Source organism: Tetrahymena thermophila (genome assembly GCF_000189635.1).
Source record: "Tetrahymena thermophila SB210 genomic scaffold scf_8254719, whole genome shotgun sequence".
Lineage (NCBI taxonomy): Eukaryota > Ciliophora > Oligohymenophorea > Hymenostomatida > Tetrahymenidae > Tetrahymena > Tetrahymena thermophila.
Window position 1 is genome coordinate 833,537 of NW_002476484.1, and position 27,085 is coordinate 860,621.

Consider the following 27,085-nt stretch of genomic DNA (forward strand, 5'->3'; position numbering starts at 1 on the left):
TAGAATAGTTAGAACATAAAAAATGAAATATATTGAAAATAATTGGAAAATAATATTTTAAATTTTTATTTATTAAAATGAAATACTATAATTTATATTATATAAAAAATTATATCTATTATTCTCTGAATTATTTAATCATTTTTAAGATTAAAAAGTCACAAAGATTTCCAAAAACCTCTTTAAATAAAATGGAACAAGGATTTTTTAGTTAATTATCAGAAATTGGCTTTTATAAATTCAAAGATTTGTTAATTTCAAATTAGAATTCTCAGTTTTATGGATTGGATGATAGTATAATTGAATTAAATGAGATAAAATTAGAAGGTGATGGTAGAATTACTTATAAAAATAATTAAGATTTGAAAGCAGTTACTTTTTTAATATCTGGATATTTAACTTAGGACTTCTCAGCCTCAGAAAACTTTTAAGTATTAGCAAGTACTAAGAATAAAGAATGTTAAGAAAATTTGTTTATTTTTTTGAAATGGTCTGATAGCAGACTTTACAAAATATTAGATAAATTTTTAAATAATTTTATCAACAATTATGAACCTTAAATTTATCAAAATTATTTAAAAGAATTGATAGATAGCTGTTTATAAGAGCATTTTAATTAAATTATAATAACAAATATTCTTTATTGGTTGATATAACTACTTGGAAAATACGTGAAGTTAACTGAACCTTCCTTATTTTAAAATTAAATTAAACAATTTAAAACAGCACTTGATTAAATAATTGAAGACTTTTAAGCAACTTATGAGTAGGCCAAAATTGGTGGCGCTATTTTAGCTGAAAGTGTATGCAATCAAAATTTGATGTGAAGTTTAAATATAGATTTTATGGGCCACAGCTTAGGAACTGTAGTCACTTGTTATGCGTTGAAGAATTTATCTATTCCTGCTAGTTTTTTAATGCTTTTTGGTGGAGATGCAACAATAGTAGAAATTTAAGACTACTAGCAAAAATTTTAAAAGTGTTATAATTTCTATTCTGATAATGATTCTGTGATTAAAATATTTCTAATAAAGGCAAAACTTATTGGTGATTAAGCATTTATAGGAACAAAAGCATTTGGTTAAATAAACTAAAAATATTTTAATTTGAATACAAAAATTGATCGCATTGATTAGATGAATAAATATTAAGAGTTTAATGATCTTGCAATGAAAAAATTTAATTCGCCTTTAAATAGTATAAATCTAATTGAAAAACCAAATATAATGAAAATAGTATTTGGAGGATTATTACTTTATCTATTATAAAAAAATTCTAAAAGTAGTAAAGTGTCTGTAATTTATCTGTTTATTCTCTACATATACTATTTGTTTTAATGATTCTTTAGAATTGAGTATATTCAAAGTTAAATGAATGAAAAACCTGTTTTAGTAGGCACCTTTATATTAAGGGCACTTGAAAGGAATATATTTCTTGATTATGAAAGAATTTTCTTAATTAAGAAATAAAGAATCTTGAATAATTTATAAATAATATTGATTATGATATTTAAATAAATCCATATTTTTATTAATATGATCTCTCTCTTCAACATACTTTTTAATGTTTATTTTATTGAAAGTATAAAAGATAATATAATTTTAAAGTAATGAGTATATAATAAATATTTATTATATTTAGTTAATATATTTTAGTAATTTTTTAAAAAAATTTTGGGTATAGCTGAAATTTAAAAAAAAAAAAATTTTTAATTTAGAATTTATTGATTTTAATAAATGCATAATATAAAATTTATAAAAAATTGATAAGAAACTTTATTTTTTTTTAATTTAAATAGGTTTGTATTCTTAAAGCTTAGCTTATCTACATGCACCAAAATTGGAAAATTAAATTATAGACCTTCTAAATTATAACACACCCTTTGCTGATTTTTTATTCAATCTTAATATTATAAGTTTTCTTATATGTATTTGTATAGCTTTACTTTTGAAGAAAATTTAATTTGCTTTACTTTTTTTAGTTACAGCTGCAAATGATATTAAATTTATGATACCAAAATTTTATTTAGATTATAGACCCAACATTTCTTAAGAACTTTATTTTTTAAAAATTTCATAATAAAATTGAAAAATAATAGTATTAATATAAAAGTAATTAAAAACAAACAATTACAATTCTAATTCTTATGGGTAGAATAGTGGTTTATAAAAGCTATAACCTACAGATAATGTAAGAACGAAAGAAATAAGTTTAAATATTAGTTTTTGATAACCACAGTTCAAAATTTAAATAAAATATACTGTTATTAATTTATTCTCAAAAATAAAAAAGTTAATCTTCTTAATAAAATTAATCAGAATTAAAAAACCAAATAAAAAGATACACATTTTCAGAATCAGGCTATAAATTAAAATTACATTTTTGATATGCATTCTCACAGTCAATTAGCTATTGATTATTAAAATGCGAACAAAACTAAGAGCTCTTTAATATTTAGTTTTTTGAGGATTGATAAAAATGTACTCTATCTAAATATCAGTTTAGATAAACTTAATTCAAAATATTTAAAAATTAGTTTTAAATAGATGAATTAAAATCAATTAAATATATATTATTTATCAAAAAAATTAAACTAAACTAAAAATAAAAGAAAAAAAGAAAAGAAAATGGAAGCTTCTCTAATAAAATAAATACAGGAAGACTTTAAAAATGAAGACATTTACGAACACTGTCCTTATTTAAAGTAGGAAAAAGAAAAATTTGATTCATATGCTTTATCGATTTGCTAAAAATACGAAACTGAAAATCATACCCTAAATGGCACTACAGCTTAACAAACAAAAAATCCAGATGTAACAATTTATTTTAAATTTTTTTACATAAAAATTAATCTAGATTAAAAATAAACATATTTTTACTAAATTAGATGATTACTGGTAGTTACGAACCAAGTTAAAAAGAATTAGAAATGTTTAAAAATATTGCAAATTATGCCAAAGAATAAATATTAGCATTTAAAGAGGAAAAAATAAATTTAAAAGAAAATTCTCATTTTTATGGATTTGATGACAGTGTAATTGAATTAGATTAACTAAAAATACATGATGATGGTAAAATTAAATATAAGAATAAATAGGATTTGAATATAATAACCTTTTTGATACCTGGTTATAATATTAATGAGGATAAAGCCTCAATGTATTTTGAAAATTTTGTAAATTATAAGTACAAAGAATCTAAAACAAACTTATTTGTTTTTTTCAAATGGTCAGATAGTAGCATTTTAAGAATCACATAAAATTTTTTCAATAACATTAAGAAGAATTAAGAAAGTTAAAATTATGAAGTGTATTTAGAAAATTTGTTGACTTCTTTTCTTAATGAGAAGGATTGGGATAACATATTTAAGATAATTGCTTACTTGGTTATAAAAGCAATAAAAGTATTCATCAGCCTCAAAATTAAAGAATTTGATTATCTTAATGATGTAATTAGCTTATTTGAAACAGTAGTTAATTCAATCATTGATTACTTCAAAGACTCTTACTAATAATCTCAAAATGCTGGCGCTGCATTAGCAGAATATTTAAACAACTGGGACTTGATAAAAAATTTAAAAATAGATTTTATTGGATATGAATTTGGTACTGTAGTTACAGCTTATGCATTGAAAAATTTGGTAAACCCAGCTAGATATATAATTCTAATAAAAGGATTTGCAACAATTACAGAAATAGAAGAATCCTAAAAAAACTTTTAAATGTGTTATAATTTCTATACTACCAAAGATTTTTCAATTTATTAATTCTTTGAAAAGGCAAAACTTCTTGGAGATAAACCTTTTGTAGGAACAAAAGAAATTAGCTTAAACAATAAATTGATTAAAAATAAAAATATTGATGATCATGATAATAAAATGTAAGAGCTTTATGATTTTGCAATGGAAGCATTTAATAACCCAAATAATAAGTAAATTATGATACTTTGAGAACATCTAAAGATCCCTCTCAAAAAAAAATAGAAATAAAAAAAACAGGCAATTCAATTTACAATACTCAGATATAAAATAATGTATTACCACGAATCTTGTATATTTCTGTATGAGGATATTTAGTTTATATAGCAATCAATTTTTATTTTTTTGAGAGTTTCTATGTATTATATCTGTCAACTAAATAAATTTATAATTTTTTTAATGGTATATAGAATTTTTTAACACTTTTAAGAATATATATACTTAAATATCGCACATTTTTTACAAGCCCAGCTATTTAACGCTCAATGAATAATCAATAAAAATATAAAAATATTTAATTGATAGAGAATTTACAATCGGGGCTTTTTTAGATCAGTAGGCAGAAAAAACCTCTCTGCCACACTATTTTTTCGCCTTCCAAGTATTTTCCTTGGAGGGCTACTTTTCATACTTTTTTAAAAACAATTTTTAACAAATTTTTAATAAATTGAAATGAATTTATAATAAAATTTCTTGAAAAAAAAATACAAAATTAAATGTACCGATAGTATATTAAAAAATAATGTATTGATTATTTAATATTAGAAGATTTTTTATTTTTTTCAATTTTAATATATTGCTAAAGTATATATTTTACTTGGCCTTCCAAGGTCTGAAAACCCTTGATTAATATTACTTGTTAAATTGATTAAATATAAATTTAATATCCCTAAGGAAATGTTTTTAAATTTTTAGAAGAATAAGCAAATAAATAGTTTCTTTTTTTAATAATTATAAAAAATATAATCTTAAATTCATAAATTAACTAAAATTAGAATGATTTAAATAATTGATTTAATCTAATTTAAACCAGTCGAAGCTTAAAATCTATTTTTATATTACAAAAAATTTGAGTGATCTCTGAAATATTGAATAATATAAATTTTTAATTTAAAATTTATTCATTTTAATAAATGTGTATGATAAACAATTTAGAAAAAATTGATAGGAAACTTTATATTCTTTTAATTTAAATAGGTTTGTATTCATAAAGATAAGCTTTTCTGCACCAAAAAGGGAAAATTATATTATAGTCATTTTAAATTATAGGATACCCTTGCTAATTTTTTATTAAATCTTCATGTAATATCTTTTGTATAGCTTTATTTTTTGAAGAAAATTTAATTTGCTTTACTTTTATAAGTTAGAACGAAGAATGATATTAAATCTATGTATACCAAAATTTTTTTAGACCAAATACCCAACGTTCTTTATAACTTTATTTTTTAAAAATTACATAATAAAATAGAAAAAGAATAAAAAAATTTAAAAATAATGAAAAATAAAAAAATCCTAATTCTAAATCATATGGGTAAAAAATGGCTTATAGAAGCTATAATCTATAGATAATTTAAGAATGAAGAAAGTAAGCTTAAACATTAGTTCTAATAACTACAGTTCACAATTGAAATCAAATTTATTGTTGTTAATTGATTTTCAAAAATAAAAAAGTTAATCTTCTTAATAAAATTAACCAGAAATTAAAAAAGTCAAATAAAAAGATATACAAAATAAGAATTAGGCTATAAATTAAATTGTTATTTTTGATATACATTCTCACAGTCAATTGGCTATTGATTATTAAAATACAAACCAAACTAAGAATCCTTTAATATTTGTAAAAATAAATATCTAAGTTAGTTATTCTTATTTAGTTTTTGAGTATTGATAAATAGGTTCCCCTTCTAAATATCAATTTAGATAAACTTAATTCAAAATATATAAAAACTAGCTTTAAATATTTGAATTAAAGTCAATTAAATGTATATTATTTATTCAAAAAAAAATAAACAAAAGTAAAAAAATTGAAAAAAAAAGAAAAACAAATGAAAGATTAACTAATTAAATTAATAGAAGAAGAAGACTTTTTAAATTAAGACATTTACACAAATTATCCTTTTTTAAAGTAGGAAAGATAACACTTTAATTAAATTGCTAAATCTATTTGCTTGAAAAACCAAACTTTTTAACCTGACCTAGAAGACACTTTAGCTTAACAAACAAATTAAATAGATACAGTAACCATTCATTTTAAATTATTTTTAATTTTTTCTTCCCATTATTACACCATATTATTTCAATTTTTAATCAAAAATTAACAATTTAAAAAATTTGATATTATAAAAAATTTAAAATAAAAATGTTTATACTTTATTAATTAAAATAATAAGACATAACTAAGGATTGGTGGTAAATCCGAACAAAATACAGATTCATTTGCTTTAGAAACTATTACAAAATTCATCTGTGAATAATGGGAAAACTCGTTAAAGTAAAAAATAAACTTAAAAGATAATTCTCATTTTTATGGATTGAAGGACAATGTAATTGAATTAGATTAACCATAATTGGAGGATTTTAAAATAATAACTTTTTTGATACCTGGTAATGGAATTGAGAAAAATAATGCTTCAGAAAATTTTGGATTATTAGAAAATTGTATGGACATAGAATCTTAAAAAAACTTATTTGTTTTTTTCAAATGGTAAGAAGATATCAGCATTTTATAAATCGCATCAAAGCTTTTAAAAACATTTGTGCTTGAATACGAAAATAAAAAAAATTATTAAGAGTATTTAGAAAACTTCTTGAACTATTACCTTGGAAAGTTCTGTCTTAATAAACTTAAGAGGATTGTTTACTAGTTAATATAATAATTAAAAATATGCATCAAATTACCAAAGCTTGCTATTTCTATTCTTAGAAATATAATTGACTTATTTGAAAAAGCACTTGATTCAATCATTAAATATTTTTAAGATACCTACTAACGTTCCATTGATTTTGGTATTGCATTAGCAGAATATTTAAACAACTGGAACTTGATAGGAAATTTATAAATAGATTTCTTGGGATATGACTATGGTACTGTAGTTATAGCTTAGGCATTGAAAAGATTGGTAAATCCAGCTAGATATATAATTCTAATGGGAGGAGTTGCAAAAATAACAGATATAGAATAATCATATAAATTGAAACGTTTTAAAAAGTGTTGTAATTTCTATTCTACTAATGATATTTTCGTTGAAACATTCATTTAAAATACAAATCTTTTAGGAGATTAACTTTTAATAGGAGTAAATTCTATATGTGAAGAAAACAAAGACTTTTTTTCTAATTACGACACAGAAATTGGTTGTTCAGGTTATATAAATAAATATAAAGAGCTTTATGATAAGGCTATGACAACATTTAAAAATGGCTCTTCAAATGAAGGATAAAATAAAAAGAGATAATCTAATAACTATTACTCCAAAATCAAATAATTTTATGATGAGTAGAAGACTTATATTTTAGCATTTGCAGTATCTCTGATAATGAAATGTGGATTTGGTTGGAATAAACCGATAATAATAACGTTATTAGTAACAATTTTTATAAAAATATTTAAAATGACATATAATGCAATAAATGAGAACTACATCAAACTGTGTAATTTTTTAAATATTCGAGTTCCAAATTACCCTTATTGAACAGTTAAAATTTCGAAAAAATAAAAAAAAATAATTGTTATTGTGTACTTTATTTACAATATATTGTAAAATTTAATTAAATCAGTGTTTTTTTAAGACTTCTAGCTATGCTAAATTTTTTTAATTTATTTATTATTTTTCAATTATAAATTGATTGATTTAAATCCTGATTTTGAAATTTATGACAGTCCAGTTCATGATATTTCAATACCATGAAAAGCTAAATTTGTTTATATAGTTTTCTTTTCTAAGAATTTGATTTCCTTTACTTTTATAAACTACAGCAATGAATGTATTTGTGGCTATTTTATTTATGTATGCCAAAATTTTATTTAAACTGAAAACTCAACAGCTCTTAATAGCAATAAATATATGTGTGGCTATTTGATTTATGTATGCCAAAATTTTACTTTAGATTAAAGACCCAACAGCTCTTAATAACTTTAGTTTTTAAAAATTCCATAATAAAATGGAAAAATAATAGTATAAATATAAAAACAATGAAAAATAAAATATTATAATTCTAATTCTTATGGGTAATAAAACGGTTTATAGAAGCTTTACTCTGCTTTTAAAGTTAGAATTGGAAAGAAATAAAATTAAATGTTAGTTTTTGATAACCGCAATTCAAAATTGAAATAAAATTTATTTGATATTAACTTATTAATAAAAACAAAAACTAAATAGTTAATCATTCTAATAAAATTAGCCAGAAATAAAAAAAGTCAAATAAAAGATACGTAATCTAAGAATCAGACTATTAATTATAATTATTATTTTTGATATACGTTTTCACAATCATTCAGCTATTTATTATTAAATACGAACCTAGTGAAGAATTCTTTAATATCTGAAAAAATAAATATCCAAGTTAGTAATTCTTATTCAGTTTTTGATTATTAATAAATAGGTTCTCCATCTAAATTTCATATTAGTTAGATAAACATAATTCAATATATAAAAAAACCAACTTTAAATATTTGAATTAAAATCAATTAAATATATATCATTTATTAAAAAAAACTTAACTAAAGTAAAAATAATTAAAAAAATAGAAAAGAAAATGGTAGATTCTCTGATTAAATTACTAGAAGAAGAAGAAGACTTTCTAAGTTAAGAAATTTATGAATAATTTCCTTTTTTAAAGGAGGAAAAAGAAGCATTTAATACATAGGCTAAATCGTTTTGCTTAAAGTAAGCTTAAAATAAATTAGAAAATGGATAAGTTTAACATGAAACTGATAATCCTAACCTTAAAAGTATTTCAGCTATACAAATAAATTAAGCAGATACCGTAATAATAATTATTTTAAATTTTTATATATTTTTTTCTTCCCATAAGTTTCTGTTTTAAAATATTTTTGAATATGGAAATTTTTAGATGCTAAAATAAAGTAATGATATATTTTAATAATAAGAGGTGAATAAAATAAGAAAAATTTTCAAAAACATAAAAAAAAATCTAGATTTTAAAATAAAATTTAACCTTATTTATTAAATAAATAAGACATAAGCTATGCTTGGTGGTAATTATGAACAAACAATAAACTCAAAAGAAGAAGAAGTTGTTGGAGATATGACAAATGTAATCTTGTAAAAATTCGAAGAATTGAAAAAGGAAAAAATAAACTTAAAAGAAAATTATCATTTTTATGGATTGGATGATAGTGTAATTGAATTGGATTAAATAAAAATGGATGATGATGGTAGAATCAAATATAAAAATAAATAGGATTTGAAAATAGTAACTTTTTTGATATCAGGTTATACAACTTAGCAAACTAAATCTTCTGAGAATTTTGAAAAATTAGCAAATTCTAAGAACATAGAATCTTAAACAAACTTATTTGTTTTTTTCAAGTGGTCAGATAGCAGCATTTTAAGAATCTTAAAAACGTTTTTAACAAATGTTATGGATAATTACTAAGCTAAAAATTATAAAGAGTATTTAGAAAATTTGTTTAATAATTGGCTTAAAGAGTGGAATTGTAGTAAACTAATTAAGAAGATTGTTTACTGGATGATAAAAGTATTAGTCCTATGTATCAATTTAGCAAGAATTACTAATTATTTTCTTAGAAAAGTAATTAACTTATTTGAAACAGCACTTGATTCAATCATTGACGACTTTTAAGCCTCTTACTAATAATCTAAAGATGGTGGTGCTGTATTAGCTGAATATGTAAACAGCTTGGACTTGATGGGAATGTTAAATATAGATTTTATGGGACATAGCTTAGGTACTGTAGTTACTGCTTATGCATTGAAAAATTTGGTAAAGCCAGCTAGATATATAATACTAATGGGAGGAGCTGCTACAATCACTGAAATTGAAGAATCCTACTAACGTTTTTAAATGTGTTATAATTTCTATTCTACTAAAGATAATGTCATTAAAATATTCCTTGAAAAGGCAAAACTTATAGGAGATTAAGCTTTTATAGGAACAAAACCTTTTGGCTTAAACGAAAACTTTTTTAATTAAAATACAGAAATTGATCATTTAGATTATACAGATAAATATTAAGAATTTTATGATATTGCAATCAAAGAATTTGAAGATCTCACTTACAAAAATACAACACAAATAGAAGAAAAAGTAAAGTAGTCAATTAGCACCCCTGAGAAATCAAATTATATGAAAGTAGGAGGAGCTATACTAGGTATTGCAGGAGGATCCTTATTACTTTATTTATTTATCAAACACTCCAAAAGAGTTTATAGCTGAGTTTCTAAGCATTATCTGTATTTAATAAAGTTACTATTTGTTTTATGATATTTAGAACTTTTCATACTTTAAAGAATATTTTATAAACTTTAAAAAAATTGATAATTGATTTAGAATAAATAATATTGTTTATTTTAATTATTCATCATAATTTGTTAAAAATCTGAAAATTTTGTTTTTTTAATCATTTTTAAAGTGAAAATTTCAAAATATACAATATATTTACATATATTAAGGATTTTTATACCAAGTGTATTCTATAAACTATATTATATATTTAAAAACAAATAAGTTGATTTAAGTAAGTGTGGTTTGTTTTAACTTATATTTATTTATTATGAGAAAATAAAAAACAGATTTATAAACTGAAATATTTAGTTAACATTTTTAATTTTAATTATCAGTCTTAATAAACTAAATTAGACCAGTCTCTGATTTAAAAATATATCAGAAACAATTAAATATTCTAAATAAAAGCAGCATTATTATTAAGAAAAGGAATTTTGTAAATTATGTTGATGTATTTATATAAAAAAGGAATTAAAAATAATATATTTAATCCATTAATTGTATAATAAAAAAGTAAATATTTATTCATTTATATTATCTTAAAGATAAAATTTTGATTGAAAATATTTAACAATTTGAGTAGTTAATATATTAATTAAGCTTATTTATTAATGCAAAACGGTATAAATTATGCTAGCAACAATTAATCATTAAATGATTACTTATATTACATTTTTATATTATTATATACATTTTAATTAATTTAGATAACCTAATTAGAAGGGTTTTCAGTAATTTTTGGCAATAATTTTTTCGTAAAGTTCTGAAGGAAGCTTAGCAAGAGTTGATCTAGCTTTTTTATTCCAGTTTTTAATTCTTTTGGTATCTTTAATCTTTACAATTATTTTTAAAAAAGATTAAACTCTGAAGATAAAATAATTATAATTTATTTAATTATTACGACTTAGAAGGTAGAGCTCTTGTATTAATTTAATTCGTCTCTTTTGGCTTTTTCTTTTAATCTTTATCTTTCTTTTTCCATCTTAATTATTATGAAAAATATTTTTGTAAATTTAAAACAAAATATTTATAAAATAGAAATACTTTTTCATCATATTCTTATTTGAGTTAATCCATCTTTTCTTTTAATTCCTTTCTTTCCTTAGCTCTTTGAACTTTTTAATCAAAAGTAAGAATCATACCAACGTTTTGTCTGAGTGCAAGAACCTTGTTAGAAACTCTTTATAATAAAGTAATTTATCATTAAAATATGAATATATATCTTTCTAAAGCTAATATTGATAGAAATGCGTTTTCAAATAAAATACCTTTGAGTATTTTTCTTCCAAGGCTTACCAGATTTAGGCTTGCCTACTTTAATTAAGTCTTCCTTAGGAATTTCTTTGTATTCAGTGTTAATTTCTTTAGCTCTACCCATTGTAAATATATATTATATGTTTAACTATTTAGAAAATTAGATTTAATAAATTTGATATTTGTTTAGTTTTTGACAATATATTTTTTGATTGACTAAATCTATAATTAAGAGTTAATATTATTATATTTAGCTATTTATAAATATAATTGCTCTGATTGGCAGTCATTTAATATACAAAATTTGCATTACGAACCTTAAATAAAGTGGGTTTGTTCTATTTTATCTATTTCTACTTTCATAAACAAAAAATGCCAAATTCATTAAAAAATCAATTTTTTTTCTTGATAAAATTATTTTATTTGTTTAATTTGAAATAATTTTATATTAATTTGAATAAAATCGATTAAAAATAAATAAATTAATATGGAAGGTTATTATGAAATATTAATATAGATATGATAAATACATTAATAATAATTAAAATTTTATTTAATATTATTATAATAAATGAATTAATTTTGTTTATTTGTTTGTTTGATTGTTTGTTTGTTTGAAATTTTAGAATTTAATTAAATATTTTTTCAAAATTTTTGGATAAAAGATTTTATTTCATTCATCTCTTCTTAAGAGCTAGTAAGAAATGTTAGCAATTATAACTAATGCAATTCCAATAACTGCAAAGTCATCAACTAAGCCGATTGGTCCTAAGAATGATTCTGGAAGTAAATCAATCGGTGAAATAATATATAGCAAGGAAGCTATCAATCTACCGCTTGTTATCATAGTGGTGACAACATACCACATATTTTTCCATTATCTTATCTTAAGCATTAACATTTTTAAAAGAAAAGGTGCATCTCTAATCATTTCAATGAACTAGTTTATAAAATAATTTTAGTAAATTAATAAACAAAATTAATTTGAAAAATTATTTTAAATGCTAATTACTGATCTTTTATGTCCTGAGTATAATGCGTTATAATCTTTAAGTTCTTTTAAGATTTTTTTTTCTTCTTCAGTTCTCATTTCATTTTCTTCAAAATCTCTATATAATAAATTCATATCTCTTCTGCAGTAAGGGCAATTTAATTTCTTTTTCTACTTAGTTTCCCACATATTGAATATACACTCAGCTTTATTTTTAAATGAATATTTAAACATTTGCAAATTTAAATAAATGAATATGATATAAATTTTGATGAAACTATCTACATTTACTAAACTTTTTTGAATAATTATTCATTTTTTTTAGTAAATTGTTAAAAAATTATGAATTAATTAATTACCACAAAAAGGATGATTGCAAGCAGACATGACAGGATTTTTAATATTATTCAAACAAATAGAGCAAACTCTAATATCGAATCTGTTTTTGTTAGGATTCTTATTTATTTAATGAGCAGATGTATCATCCCAGTGAAAGAAATTATTTATTTTTTCTTTGACATAGCCTACTACAATATTTTTTGTCTTTGTGAATATTGCTTTTGCACCAGTTAAAACTAATCCTAAAATAGCAGTAAATACAGCAGTAAAAACTACTCCTAAACTAAAATCATTCTCTACCATCTTAGGGTTTTCTTAAGGAGAAGATTAGTTCATGTCACTTACTAACTAAATATATTCTTAAACGGCTTTTAATCTTATAATTATATAAATGAATTTAGGCTATCAAACTATTTATGATTGATTGATAAACTTACAAATTAACTTTTTTTGATTTATTATTTAATTAAATTTTTATCTAAAAAATAATTTAAAACCAAAGCATTTATCTTATGCTTATGAAATAGAAAACTAATTTACAATCGTCATCACAACAAGGAATTATAATTGAAGGAGGTTCTAGAATATTTTCTCTATTTGTTTCTCTTAATTAGTATTCAACTAAAGGAACAAGTAACCAAAAGCAGAGACGCAGATTACTTTTTTTATTTGGTGTCATTTCTCTTAGTTTTTATCAAAATTTATTAAATAGCTAAACAAAGCCAAATATAATATCTGTCTTTTATAATTCTTATCAAATGCAATAAGTTTATAATTTTATCATTAATTTTTTTGAATGTCTTTTTTTTAAATTTAATAAAATAAATAACTTTTTCAATTCTACAAAGCATTCAATCATTTGTACAAATTATCTTGAGAAAACTCAAATTTAATTTAATAAGATATTTTTTTATGAAATTTATTTTTTCAAATTTGCGGAATTAATTAATTTCAAAAATAATTAAATTTATCAGAAATTTAAACAATTTAAGGAATGAGTTTTTATAGAGATGACGAAGTTAACGTAGAGTTAACAAAGGAAATTCAAAAAGACAAAAAGTATTAAGTTTATTTAGAATGGCTCAAGAAGAACGGAGCGTTATTTGAGAATATTGAATTCCCAGTAGCATTTGGCAACGGTGGCTATGTAGGAGTAGCAGCGAAAGAGAGAATTCCACCAAATAAAGTGATAGTCGCGATTCCAAATAAATTGCTTTTGAGTACTGGAATAGTAGATTCTAGTCCATTAAAGCCTGTGTTATAATAGAATCCACATTTATTTAACATAGATTAGAATTATGATGCCGATTTTAACAAGCTTACTCTTTATTTAATGACAGAGAAAGTTAAAGCAGACAAATCATTTTGGGCTCCTTATTTGAATATATCTCCTACTCAATTTACATTATTGGACTGGACTGATAAAGAAGTTGAAAATATCGGAGATCCATATATGTTTAAAATATTTAAAGAATATAGATAATCTGTAAATTTTGATTTATAAAAGTAAAATGTTATTTAAATTAAGATATTAATAAAAAGATGGAATAAACTTGGAAGGAATTCTTGAAAGTCATAGTTAACTACCCAAATATTATTAGTACTGATTGTTGCAACAAAAAGTTATTTTACTGGAGTTATCAATTTGTTACAACTCGTTGTTATGGATGGAATTTCCCACATACGCTCTTGGTGCCTCTTGCAGATGCATTTAATCATTCAAAAGATGGAAATTGCAATTTAATTTTCAATAAAGCCTTTGAATTGGGTAAGAAGAAGTTACACAAAAACTACATAGTAAAGAGCAAAGAAGTGGACTATAGCATATTTAAGCAATTTAACTATGAACAAGAAGCTTTAAAGCAAATTTAAAATCCACCAGATATTAAAAAAGCCTACATCTCTGTTAATACTTAAGGTAGAAAAGATAAATAATTCTTAGAAGATTTATAAAGATAAGAAGTAGAAAATGACATTAGATTGATAAATGCTGAAAAGTTAAAAGCAAAGTATAAAAATTTATGGGAATTACCCTATTTTACAACTTCAGAGACTGAAGATAACGACACTGAAGAGAGTGATTAAGAGGAAAATTTTGAAAACAATCAAGAATATAATCTTCTAAAGGCTAGAGAAAGTATCTCTGTTCAGTATAATTTGTAGGAAAATAAAGAAGAAGATATCCAATATGAAAAATTCGAAGAATACAAAGAATTTACATCTAAATAACACAGAAAATAAAAATACAAGCATCACCTAGGTGAAGAAAATTGGGATTGGTAAATAAATAAAAATTAAAAATGAACATCTCAATATGAATTAAAAAAATAATTTCTTAAAAGGTATGATTTAAAAGACGATGACACTTATTTTACTGTTTCAACTCCTAGATGGTAGCCAAAGGGAAAATAAATTTATCACTGTTATGGACGTAGAAATAATAGATTTTTGATGGTTTGGTATGGATTCTGTCATGAAAATAATTATTATGATAGTTTCCCATTTCGATTTTGGAGTTATGTAAAAAGTGATAAGATAGATTAGGCAAATTTAGATGAACTAGTTTATACAGATTATGTAGATGATGATGAGTATGACAACGGGATTATGTGGTGTGGATAAAAAAGAAGCATAGAAGAATTGACTAAAGAGTTTAGACTTAAAAAGAGTAAATTGTGTCTAGATTTTATTACATATTTGAGAGTTTATCTCCTTACTACACTTAAACAGAATACTTAAAAGCCTATCTTGATAACAGTTCCTACTTAAATTGAATTTGAAAAGAAAGTGTTTGAGCTTGCCTACAAACTGCTCTGGGCACTAAAAAAGAAGGTCTTCGATAGACCAATAGAAGAAGATGAAAAAGAATTATAAAATCCTTAGTTAAACTACAAAAAAAGATTTACAACAATTTTAAAGAAGGAGCATAAAACTATTATTTAAACCTAAATTAACATGGTAAAATTAATCCAAAGAATTCTCAACGAAGTAACTGTTAATAATTTACTCACATCTGCAGTTTCAAAGAAATATGATGATATTGAGCCAACAGAAGACGATTACTAGCTAAATAGAGAAAGAATAAGACAATATATACATTAGTTATATTTTGGTGTATTCAAGCAAAAGCGTTGAAATAATTATCTGTTTGTTATTAAGTATTCATAAAATCTAGTTAGATAGGCAAGTTTTAATAATATACCAACTTATTTAAATTAAATATTTATTTTATTATTTAAAATAATTTGTAAAATTAATTTAATTAAAAAACATTAAAATCTTATGTTTTTAATATAAATTAAATTTTACCTAAGCAAAAATCTTTTTATTATTTTTATTTAAAAGAAGAAGCTAAAATAAATTAAATTTAAAGAGATAAAATAATTTAAAATATTAAATATTTACTTTTAAATTAAACATTTTTTATTTTAATTTAATAAATAAATACTTTAAGTATTTTTTTATATATAAGTTTGTTAAATTTTACATGATTTAACTAATAATAAAAATTTGTTTTACTATTTAATAAAAGTAATCTAAAATAAATTTAAAAAGAGAAATTTATTATTTTAAATTAAAATATCTTAATTTCCAAAATTTTTAAGTAATTCAAAAATAAATTAAGAGTATTATCAAAAACTTGCTTGTTTTCAATCAATACAATAAAAAATAGCTTAATTGTTATTTGATTATTTTTTTTTTATGAAAATTTAAAATTGAAATATTTTATAGATTTTTATTTTGATTTCTTTAGATATTTTAATCTTGGAATGATAAAACTAAAATTATTTATTTATTTTTATATTCATCATAGATAACTGAAGGCAAAGAAAAAAAACATAAATTACTAATTTTTATTTAAGATATCAAGAATTCGATTTAATTATTCTCCATAAATCTTCAACTTTGCAACCTTAGGGTGGTTTTTCGATGGCTAAACCTAATTCTGAACTAAATATAATGTCTCCTTATTGTGATTACTTTTAAAAATTAATTTTAAAGCTTTTAAACTTAAAAAAGTTAAATTTACATCTTGGGATTAATCTGGTATATTGGCAGATGTAGTTATTTAGCTAGTCATATAATTTCTTGAAATATTTTTTCTTTCATTAATGATTGTACCTATGATCTCAATGTTGTCTTCTTCTCTTTTTACTAATTTAGACTTGTAAGATGAGTCATACTCATCTCCAATTTTAGGAATACCAAAATCTGGGTTTTAGCAATAGTACTCTTTCAATTAATTGCATTCTTTAAGACAGTGATCTATTTAATCTGTTTGATAACCTAAAATGTAGCCTCCAGTAAACTTATTTATTTCTATCAAAAGAGAAGTTCCTGCCTTTATATTTTATTTGGTTATTGATGAAATCTATATCCAAGGAATGCTTATGTTTTAGCTTTCGTTATTGGTTGCAAACCAAGCTATACGTATGTTAGTTAAGAATAGATTTCCTATAATTCCAATTTCATTGCCTACACTTCTAACATTAGGATATTTGCTTATAACCTTTTCGTTAGGTAGAATTTAAAGAGTTTTATCTTAGATTATAGCACCTCTTTTTAGATCTCTATATATTTTTGTTGCTTAATAACCTCTGCACACCTGCTAAAATAGATTAAATATATTCGTCGGTTCTCCATTCTTCGTTTTAAATATAAACTCAAATTTATTTTTATTCAATTTAGCTTTAATTGAGAGAGTCAGCTCTAATCCTATTTTTAAATTTCTTTCAGTTTTGATGTCAGAACTATTAATTGTATCAAGACCTATTTTCAGTTATTGCAATAAAATTAGATATTGTAATAAAATGTTCATATTTTTAAGTATTAAAATGAATTTCAACTAAACAAATAAGCTAATAAATATTATATGCTTGTTTACCTATTGATAGGTTGATTCTTTTATCATCATTTTAATACCATATTAATCTTAAATTTGTTAAAACTAAGACTCCATCGCAATCAGCATTTCCTTTAAAATCTTCTATATAATTTTAACTGCTCATTTCGAATTCACCTGAGCAAGGTGAAAGTTTCTTAGTTTATAAATCAAACTTTATCTCCCTGTCATAAAAATACTCGTATTCCATTTTTTCTTTCTTGATTTTTTGGTAAAAATGTAATAAATAAATTAACAATTAAAACAAACAATAATTTTTTATGAATAAAAGATTCTAAATTGATAATAAATTTTTGAAGAGCCTTTTCAAAATATTAAAAGATTAAATTGATTTATAAGATTGCTTACTGTTTACAAGCAAAACAAAATTTTTAATAATTTAAGTACTTTTGATAGTTATGAAGAAGAAAATTTAATACTTGGTTATCATTTAATAATTCACGATATTGATTTAAAATATTTTATTAAAAATTTTTAAATGCATTTAAGGTTGTGTTATAAGTTAAAGTTGTAACTTTCCATGACTTTGAAGATATAAAATAGACTGCAATTTAACAAGTCATATAATTTTTAAACAATAATCAATATTTTTTCTTTATTTTGGATATTTTAATTTTAAAAATTTGTAAAAAAATATATCAAATAAACACTTATAATAAATAGATAGATAATACAAAAAAAAGTAGAGTTTCACATTTAATAAAATTTAAAATTACGATATAAATAAAATGGCTGAGGATAATATTGATGAACAAACATTTTAGCAGGACGAAACAGAAAAGCAAGTAGTTACCTATATAGAAAAAGTTTTGTAAGGAAAAGATTATAAAGAAGATATGGTTCCTCAATGGATTAACGAAATATGCGAATAAACATTAGAATACTTAATAAAGCAGTAAAAACCCTATAAATATATGGTAAATTGTATGATAATGCAAAGTACGGGTACGGGAGCGTGCGCTGCGTAGAGTTGCTTTTGGGATGGTGTTGTAGATGGTATCGCAATAATTAAATGGCCTAAGGATAGCAAAGAATATTCAAAAAATTAAGTTAGTGCAATAGTTACAGTATTTGCATCATCATTAGTTCCTAATCATTGATTTTAAACAACATCCAAATAAAGCAACATTTATTTTTAGCATATGAATTAATAAAGGATTTTTTGGAGATTAAATATATAAATAAATAAACGCTTCTACGAACAAAAATTATAAATCTTATAAATTATAAAAAACAAACTTTCTTATTCTGTAGATACTCAAACATTTATAATTATTTTTTACAGATAATTTATTTATTGTTTGTATATTTACTTTACACCAAATTTTTTAGCTAAGCCTTTCAATTAATTCTTTTCAGTCTTTTTATATATTTTATAGCATTAATTATTTTAAAATATTTTTTGTAAAAGATTGTATTTTCATTCTCATATTAATAAATTGTCTTATTACTTAATTCCATCTTCAAAAAATGCTCATAATTAATTTGATTATTTTTTTTAATATTTGACAATTTTACATAATTATTTTTAAGGTTGATATTAAATTTATAAGATATCAAAGCTTACAAATAATTTCAAAAAATCATTTATTTAATAAATTTATACATAAAATATGTAAAAAATATCTTATTATTCTTCTTCTTCATCAAAAAATGCTCATTATATTTTTAAACATTTGATCATTAAATCATATAATTATTATTAAAAACTGATTTAAAGTTTAAAAGCCATCAAAACGTAAATAATTTTCAAAAAATGTATTATCATAATAAATAATTTTTTATCCATTATTTAAAAAGCATGCATTTAAAGAATAACTTTCATCTTACTTGAATCATACTCATTTAGTATTGATTTTGATTTCTTTTTTAATGTAAAATGGTGAAGTATTTTAATCAAGTTTCTTCAAAAAAAATATTATTAAAGCAATATCTTCTTATTATACAATTCAATTCATTTATCTCTATTTTATTAAAAGTACCTCATTAATAATTTATTTGAAAGCAGCATAATATCTGAAATATAACTGAAAATCATATATTATAGTATAGACTACTTATCTATTTTGAATGGAAACAGCTTTAAAATTTTTTATATTGTAAAAGTATTTGGAAAATTCAAATCTTTATATTTTTTTAATTGATGAATAAAATTTAATTACGTTTTCATAAACACACAAAGTGATTTTAAAATATTTATCAAAATATGAAAATAATTTTATACTAAATATAAATAAATACTTTTTGATAATCATTTCTTTTAGTTAAAAGAAACCAAAAAGTGATAGATAAAAAACGCGCTTGTTGTAATTAAAAACATATAAAATGGGATAATATTTCCTTTACCAATACATTTACTTGTCCAAGGACAGTGATGGTCGTGTCCATCAATACAAACATCGCAAAATTCGCAATGATATCTACCCTTTTTCTTGTGCACTTTGCATTAATAACAAATACTTTAGTTAAATAATAAAAATTTAATATTTTGATTTTAAAATGATTCATTTATTTATAATAAAAATTCGTTTTTTGTGTAAATTTTTATAAATTTGTTTATTTATTTAAATGATTTGTAAGGATAATTACCTTTATGAATTATGCTACAGTTCTTCAATATCTAATTCAGGGTCTTATACAATGCCTGGGTCTTTGAATGCTGTGATTGCGTATATGAACAACTCAAGAATACTAATAGAAACAGCTCCAACAAAAGACCATTGAGATTCTTAAAGTTAATTACAGAAATAGCAACAAACTACTGAAGCAACTATCAAAGCAAAATACATCGGCATAAAAAATCTGTCTTTATAAATTAATTAAAGAGATTGCTTTAATTTGAAGAGGTTGTTAAATGGCAATTATATTCATAGTTAATTTTGTAAATCAACTCCATTTATTTAGCTTTTTAACTACTATAATTGTCTAAGGATTTAAAATTAACTAAATATTTACAATCAGGTCCTAAATAAAAAAGAGGCTTGCCTCTCCATCTTCCAAAGGTTATAAATCTACCTAATCTTCTATAGAAGTCTTTTTTATCGTCTTCTTACTCTAATTAAATAAAATCTTTTTGATCTATTTTCATTAATTATTACTAATTTTAACTATCCTGGGATATTTACTTTTTAATGCCTTCAAACTAAAAATTTTTACTAATTTACTTTACTAATCAAAATCTCACAAATCAGTCTTTGAAAAAAGTAGAAATGTTGAATTAATAAGTGATATTTTTTTATATATAAATCATGCTTTACTCGATATTTTAAAATTATAAAATATAAATTAGATATCTTTTTGTAAATTCTATTTATTTAAAATAAATTATTTTATTTTTTTAGTATTTTAATTTTTTTATTTTATTTCATGCGAATCTACTTTTTAGTATTGATTTTGTATTAAATTAAAGGTAGAGGTTTAAATAAAATAGTTTTTTTTTTGGATTTGTTTGATTATTTTACTTTTAATTAAAGATATTTCAAGATTTTACTTTAAAATGATACAATTTTTTTATTAATTAATTTCATCAAAAATTATTAACAAAATACGAAGTAGGAAAAATTATTAAAGAGATTGATAGTAATTAAAAACATGGATTTGAATTTTTCTGATGATGATGATGAATAGGAAATTTAGCAATAGCAAGAACCTCAATAGATTGAGGAACTAAATAAACAAGAGGATAATTCTTAATTAGACTAAACAATTTCTGTCATTAACACAAAAAATTATAAGATTAAAACTTAAACACCATTTTCTGCAGATGAAGTGTATTCATAAATATATGCCTATCTTGAGAGTAAATAATCTAAATTAGTTTGCATTGAAGTGAAGATGGAAGTGAATAAAACTGACAAACTTGAAAAATCTAATGATGAAAGCATTTAAATAATCAAAGGATCAATAAGCTATGAGTTTTTTAAATTTAGAGAGATAAATGATAAACTAAAATTCCCTCCTCCATTAGATATTTACTAAAATAATATAATATGTAATAAAGAATAAATTTATTGCATATTTACTAGAATATTAACTTGTATCTTGTATAAATAAAAATAGTGGAAAACTAAGATGAAGAATTCGATTTTAAATTAAATCCCAAATAATATTCTAGGTAATTAATAGATTATTTCTTTTTACTCACTTTCATTATTAAAACAAAATTAGATTCCCTTTTATAAATCCATCGAATGATATTTTTGAAAAATCTCAAACTTTTGATGTAACAATTTAAGGAGAAGTATTAGGATTTGAAAAAGTTAAATTGAACGAAGTTTAAGGCTTCGAATTAGAAAAAAAAGATGGCGAAGATGTAAAAATATATTTTTCTAAGCTTCATTTTAACTTAATTTTATTTTTATAGAAAATAAGCTAAACATTTATTCAATCTTTTGAGACTGCTTAAGCCATTAGTTTAGGATCATATGCAAGGGATTAACATAATTATTATTTTGAAAGTCTTTATAATCTTGTAATTTATTTTTAAAGACTTCTAAATAAATTTTATTGTGAATAATTTAAATTAATTTAAAAAAGGGAGAGAAGGAGTGTACATTTATACATCTTGAATAATGCTATGAGGTAAAATAATTATTATTTTAGGAACATTAACTTTTTCTAATTAACAACAAACAGATAAAAATTTATGTCATTTCTGTTTTTTTATTTAGAATTATAAAAATAAATAATAAAATTTAATAATATCACTCAGTTTAATATAATGATTTTAGATTAAAATCTTAAGTAATAAAGATAAAATTACAATTTTCATGCAAAATCAATATTTTGATCTTAAATTATTTTATAACTGCTTGGTTTAGCTCATATAGAAAAAACATAAAATAAAAAATTTACATAATTAAAAACTAAGAATGGTTAATTTAAAATTTTTTTAAAGCTGAAATAAAGTGTTGAGAATTATAGAAATTATTTTCTATTTAATTTAATAAAATTATCAATATTTACTTTTGTTTTAAATAATTAGTATCATATGTTTACAATTTTCTTAAACTTTAGATCGGTTGGCTAAGTAAAAATAGTTTTAGATAAACCTATAATCTAAGTAGAGGGATAATATAAGTATCTCATAGCTACCTCTACACCCAAATTCTTTGCAAGCACTTAAACATATCACTTAATAAATTTGGTAGAAGATAAGAAGCAATGGTATCCTATACATAATATTTTGCTAACTTTACCTAATATTTCAACCTATATGAAAATCTACTCAGCTGAAAATTTTGCTATTAAATTAAGTTTAAAAGAAAAAGAAATTAAATAAACAAACAAAGACTAACCTTTTACATAAAATATTTTATAGTTTACTATTGATCTATCATTCTAAATTTAATACATGTTGTTAGTTCTTCTCTCAAACAAAAAGGTAAATTTGATTTAAAAATAATTATGAATGTTTAAATATTTAATTATATTGAATAGATAAGCTTGTTTGAGTTTCCTAAATTGCAGTAATGTCTTAAATAAATGTGTTAAGGAAAGGCGTTTTTTTTCTTGAATAATTTGATGAACAGATAAGAGCACTAGAAAATAACTGATTTCTTAAATATTGTAATAATTCTTATTTAAAAATTATATTAAACTTTTTTAACTTTATTAAAGGACGAAAATTAAGTTTTACCAGGTCCAGAATACCAAATAGTGTACAGAGTCGTTGTTAGTCCTTCTAAATTTAATTTTCTCCTTCCAAGCTCTGAGTATAATTCTTATTTAATAAAAGAATTAGAAACTGGAGTAAATGAAACCTAAAATATTGTTAGAATTATTTTTGAAGGTAATGAATCTGATTTTATATAGAGTATATATTATAGAGAAATATTAATGTCATTTAATATGCTTTCCAAAACTTTTTGTTATTTTGGAAAATAAAATAATGACGCCTTATTGATTGAGGTAAAAACAATCCCTCAGAACATGCCTAATTTAAAAAAGAAAGATATAATGCAACATTATAATAATGAATTATGTCTCAAACTATAAAATGTTGGTGATTACTCTTCAATTAAAAATGTATACGAATAACAAATGACGATAAATTAAGCTCTTTGGAAATCTCTTTTTATTTTTGACGATAAAGATAAAATCTATAGCATGGAAAATCCTTTTTAATTTGGTTTAATAAATGATCTTATATATATTAAAATTCTAGAGGTAATTTATTTATTTATTTATTTATTTATTTATTTATTTATTTATTCATTCATTATTTTTGCATTAAAGTTTTATTCTTAATTATAATTGAATTTTTTATTAGTTATTTTGATTTAATTATTTACTTTAATTAAATTAAGCTATCATATTTTTAAAGAACCTTTCTTTTTGAATTATTTATGTTTTTTTAATAATGATTGATTTTTATTTTTATTTAAATGATAAATAAATTTATTTAGTTGAATTTAAAGGTTTATTTATTATTATAAAAAGTAAATTAAACAAGAATTAAATGTTAAAATTGAAAATATAAATTGCCTTCTGATATAATTAAATGGCTGCACTTCTTTATTCTTTCCTATGGGCTTAGTTAAAGAGGACATAGTTTAATAATATAAAAAAAATTCCTTTATATTGCCTAGCGTACATTGCAACCATCAAAGCAACAAGAAAAATAAATTATATTTGATTGATTACAACTAATTAGAAAAGGGATGGATTAGTTTAGAAATTTCAAAAAAGATATCTAATTAATTTGAAGTAGAACATAAATAGTTTTTCAATGATTAAGATTAAATATACGAAACTATCAACTAACTGTTACCTTTAGACAATATATTAACTTAATGCTCTTAGAAAGTGTTTAGGAAAAATTTCAATTAACTTTTATCAAATAAGTATGATTTATCATAAGAATATTTTTTCATGATATTAAAAGACATCTTAGCGAATAAAGTAAATTAATTTTTTTCAAGGTAGTAAAAATTAATATAATTAATATTTATTTAAATCATATTTAGAAAAAAATGCTTTCTCTTGATAACTAAAGAATCTATCCCTAGAACTGTTTTAGATTATATTCATTTATTGATTAATAATAAGAGCTAAAAGAAGATGAAATTTTTGTTTAAATATAGTAAAATAATAAATTTTAAATTATTGAAGGTCCAGTTCTTCTAGTTAATGAGACTGATTAACAGATAATTATCAAAAAAGTGACTGCAAAATCTGATTTATTCAGTTTGGATAGTGTAATTAATTTGTAAAAATGATAATAAATATAATATTTCTTTTTATAAAAAGTATAAAAAATTTAAAAACATTGTGGCGGTGAGCTAATAAAATCTTAATTTATTCAATCGTAAAAATTAGACAAATGTTATTAAATTGTTTAAAAATTAATTTATAAAAAATAGATAAGCAAAAAATAACTTTGATTTATGGAGAAACAATAAATTAGTTAAAGTTGAATTAGTAATTAATTTAAAAAGACAAAAAAAATGTAAAAGAATAAGAGGGTATAAATGTAAAAAAGTCAGCTAAGATATTTTTGGAATCAAAGACAAATAGCAAAGGTTTTTTTTTATTTTTAAATTAATTATTTCAAATAACTTAATAATAATTTAGAATCTAAAGAATTTGACTTAGTAAGACCAAACATTATGAATTAATTCTCTCAGAATTAGTTATTTTTAAAAGCTTTTGAAGAAGATATTAAAATTGATGAGCATGAAATTATTGAAGCAAAATAAGAAACATTTAAATAGGTAATCACATAATATAATTTAATATTAAATTTCATCAATTTTATACTTATAAAAGGCTTTAGCTAATATCGAAAAATATTCTGGAATTTTTAGCCAGTTTAACTAAAAATATGGCTTGAGTTCAAATTTTAAAATCTATGAATTGCTTTTTGAAGGTAGAAATAATACAGATATATAAATTCTATAAGAATTTGAAGATATTTTAGTTAAATTTGCTGATGAAGCTTTTCAGGAATCAATTGATCAAGAAATTAATGATAAAAAACTGTTTTATTTAAATTTTAACAAAAAACTAATTAAATCTGATGATGATGAAGATGTAAATTTTTTTATTTTCAATTTTATTTTAAAATTTATTTTTAAAAGTTTCAAGATACCATGTAATGCTTAAAACTTACTTCAGGCATTTATTATTTATGCTTAATTGCTTGCTTGGCCTATGCTTAAAATAAAAATTTTAACGAAATAGCTCAATTAATTTAAGAATAATTCAAATTTGATATTAAAAATTACAATTAATAAATTCAAAAAATCTAAGTCAACGATGGTCTCCTGGGATTCTTCTGGATTCTATGTGTTAAATAATTCATTTGAAATAAAATAAACTAAAAGATTTTGTTTTCAAAATTATCAATACATATTAATTAAATATTATTTTTTGAATTAAAATTAAACAAACTAATATTTTATAAACTATTTTTTTATTTTATATTCATTTAAAATAAACGCTTAATTTTTAAAGAATTCTTTTATTTTTTTAATAAATAATTAATTTAGTAATTTAAAGATAAATTTTCTAATGAGGTTTATTGAAATTTATAAATTAAAAAATTATCTAAAAAAATAAATAGTGATATTAAATGGCAGATATTTAATTTTGTATTGTTAAACTAATATTATATTTAATCATAAAAAATACTATAAAATAATATATCACTAAAAGATATTTTCAAATATTAATAAATGAATAATATTTAAATATTACTTTTTGAATTAAAATAAAACATATTTTAAAAATTGAATAATATTTTATAAATTATTTTTTTTAGAAATTTTAATTCATTTAAAGAGACTGCCATTTAATTTTATAAGATTTTATTTATTTTTTATTATTAATTTAGTTTTTCAAGATTAAGAATTTAATTTGGTTCATTTAAAATTTATAAATTAAAAAAAGTATCTAAAAGATAAATGAATAATTATAATTAAAGTTAGTTGTTAATATATTTTTAACAAATATTATTTTAAATAATATTTGCTACTAAATAAAATAAAAAATCAATTCAAATTTTTTTCAAATATAATATAAAAATATTATTAATTAATCTAAATAAAATTGTATCATATCACTATTTATTTTTTTTAAATTTTATTAAGGAAAAAAATGGGGTTGGGGTTGGGGTTGGGGTTGGGGTTGGGGTTGGGGTTGGGGTTGGGGTTGGGGTTGGGGTTGGGGTTGGGGTTGGGGTTGGGGTTGGGGTTGGGGTTGGGGTTGGGGTTGGGGTTGGGGTTGGGGTTGGGGTTGGGGTTGGGGTTGGGGTTGGGGTTGGGGTTGGGGTTGGGGTTGGGGTTGGGGTTGGGGTTGGGGTTGGGGTTGGGGTTGGGGTTGGGGTTGGGGTTGGGGTTGGGGTTGGGGT

The 27,085-nt window shown here is 21.7% G+C and overlaps 10 protein-coding genes across 10 annotated transcripts; 6 read left to right on the forward strand and 4 right to left on the reverse strand. All coding sequences in view use genetic code 6, as the record gives it.

Annotated features, from left to right (window-relative positions):
• The first annotated feature begins 2,137 nt into the window (after positions 1–2,137).
• Positions 2,138–4,427, forward strand: TTHERM_00782140 (hypothetical protein). The gene is made up of 2 exons (XM_001011470.2): positions 2,138–2,813; positions 2,888–4,427. Exons 1-2 carry the CDS (start codon positions 2,388–2,390, stop codon positions 3,947–3,949), a joined length of 1,488 nt encoding a protein of 495 aa, XP_001011470.2. The 5' UTR covers positions 2,138–2,387; the 3' UTR covers positions 3,950–4,427.
• A 1,375-nt stretch (positions 4,428–5,802) lies between these two features.
• Positions 5,803–7,449, forward strand: TTHERM_00782120 (hypothetical protein; the record flags this gene model as incomplete). Its single annotated transcript, XM_001011468.2, has 2 exons — positions 5,803–5,994; positions 6,148–7,449. 2 exons carry the CDS (start codon positions 5,803–5,805, stop codon positions 7,447–7,449), a joined length of 1,494 nt encoding a protein of 497 aa, XP_001011468.2.
• A 1,063-nt stretch (positions 7,450–8,512) lies between these two features.
• On the forward strand, positions 8,513–10,177 carry TTHERM_00782110 (transmembrane protein, putative; the record flags this gene model as incomplete). Its single annotated transcript, XM_001011467.3, has 2 exons — positions 8,513–8,743; positions 8,957–10,177. The coding sequence occupies 2 exons, from the start codon at positions 8,513–8,515 to the stop codon at positions 10,175–10,177; spliced, it is 1,452 nt and encodes a 483-aa protein (XP_001011467.1).
• Positions 10,178–10,974: 797 nt separating this feature from the next.
• On the reverse strand, positions 10,975–11,624 carry TTHERM_00782100 (coiled-coil protein, putative; the record flags this gene model as incomplete). The annotated part of the gene is made up of 4 exons (XM_001011466.1): positions 10,975–11,079; positions 11,148–11,228; positions 11,291–11,426; positions 11,515–11,624. 4 exons carry the CDS (start codon positions 11,622–11,624, stop codon positions 10,975–10,977), a joined length of 432 nt encoding a protein of 143 aa, XP_001011466.1.
• A 549-nt stretch (positions 11,625–12,173) lies between these two features.
• Positions 12,174–13,166, reverse strand: TTHERM_00782090 (zinc finger, C3HC4 type (RING finger) protein; the record flags this gene model as incomplete). The annotated part of the gene is made up of 3 exons (XM_001011465.3): positions 12,174–12,440; positions 12,513–12,697; positions 12,851–13,166. 3 exons carry the CDS (start codon positions 13,164–13,166, stop codon positions 12,174–12,176), a joined length of 768 nt encoding a protein of 255 aa, XP_001011465.2.
• Positions 13,167–13,824: 658 nt separating this feature from the next.
• Positions 13,825–15,965, forward strand: TTHERM_00782080 (SET domain protein; the record flags this gene model as incomplete). Its single annotated transcript, XM_001011464.3, has 3 exons — positions 13,825–14,316; positions 14,373–15,109; positions 15,173–15,965. The coding sequence occupies 3 exons, from the start codon at positions 13,825–13,827 to the stop codon at positions 15,963–15,965; spliced, it is 2,022 nt and encodes a 673-aa protein (XP_001011464.1).
• A 731-nt stretch (positions 15,966–16,696) lies between these two features.
• Positions 16,697–17,923, reverse strand: TTHERM_00782070 (bardet-biedl syndrome 5-like protein, putative; the record flags this gene model as incomplete). Its single annotated transcript, XM_001011463.2, has 3 exons — positions 16,697–16,810; positions 16,861–17,600; positions 17,716–17,923. 3 exons carry the CDS (start codon positions 17,921–17,923, stop codon positions 16,697–16,699), a joined length of 1,062 nt encoding a protein of 353 aa, XP_001011463.2.
• Positions 17,924–18,461: 538 nt separating this feature from the next.
• Positions 18,462–18,833, forward strand: TTHERM_00782060 (dynein light chain tctex-type 1 protein; the record flags this gene model as incomplete). The annotated part of the gene is made up of 1 exon (XM_001011462.3): positions 18,462–18,833. The coding sequence occupies one exon, from the start codon at positions 18,462–18,464 to the stop codon at positions 18,831–18,833; it is 372 nt and encodes a 123-aa protein (XP_001011462.1).
• Positions 18,834–19,399: 566 nt separating this feature from the next.
• TTHERM_00782050 (DHHC zinc finger protein) lies at positions 19,400–20,821 on the reverse strand (the record flags this gene model as incomplete). Its single annotated transcript, XM_001011461.2, has 4 exons — positions 19,400–19,697; positions 20,080–20,192; positions 20,323–20,539; positions 20,689–20,821. The coding sequence occupies 4 exons, from the start codon at positions 20,819–20,821 to the stop codon at positions 19,630–19,632; spliced, it is 531 nt and encodes a 176-aa protein (XP_001011461.2). The 3' UTR covers positions 19,400–19,629.
• Positions 20,822–21,324: 503 nt separating this feature from the next.
• On the forward strand, positions 21,325–26,042 carry TTHERM_00782040 (RNA silencing protein; the record flags this gene model as incomplete). The annotated part of the gene is made up of 15 exons (XM_001011460.2): positions 21,325–21,724; positions 21,793–21,847; positions 21,901–22,045; positions 22,097–22,204; positions 22,270–22,314; positions 22,718–23,116; positions 23,173–23,301; positions 23,353–23,901; positions 24,175–24,636; positions 24,702–24,932; positions 24,985–25,042; positions 25,098–25,256; positions 25,309–25,448; positions 25,504–25,767; positions 25,815–26,042. 15 exons carry the CDS (start codon positions 21,325–21,327, stop codon positions 26,040–26,042), a joined length of 3,372 nt encoding a protein of 1,123 aa, XP_001011460.2.
• Between the last annotated feature and the right edge of the window lie 1,043 nt (positions 26,043–27,085).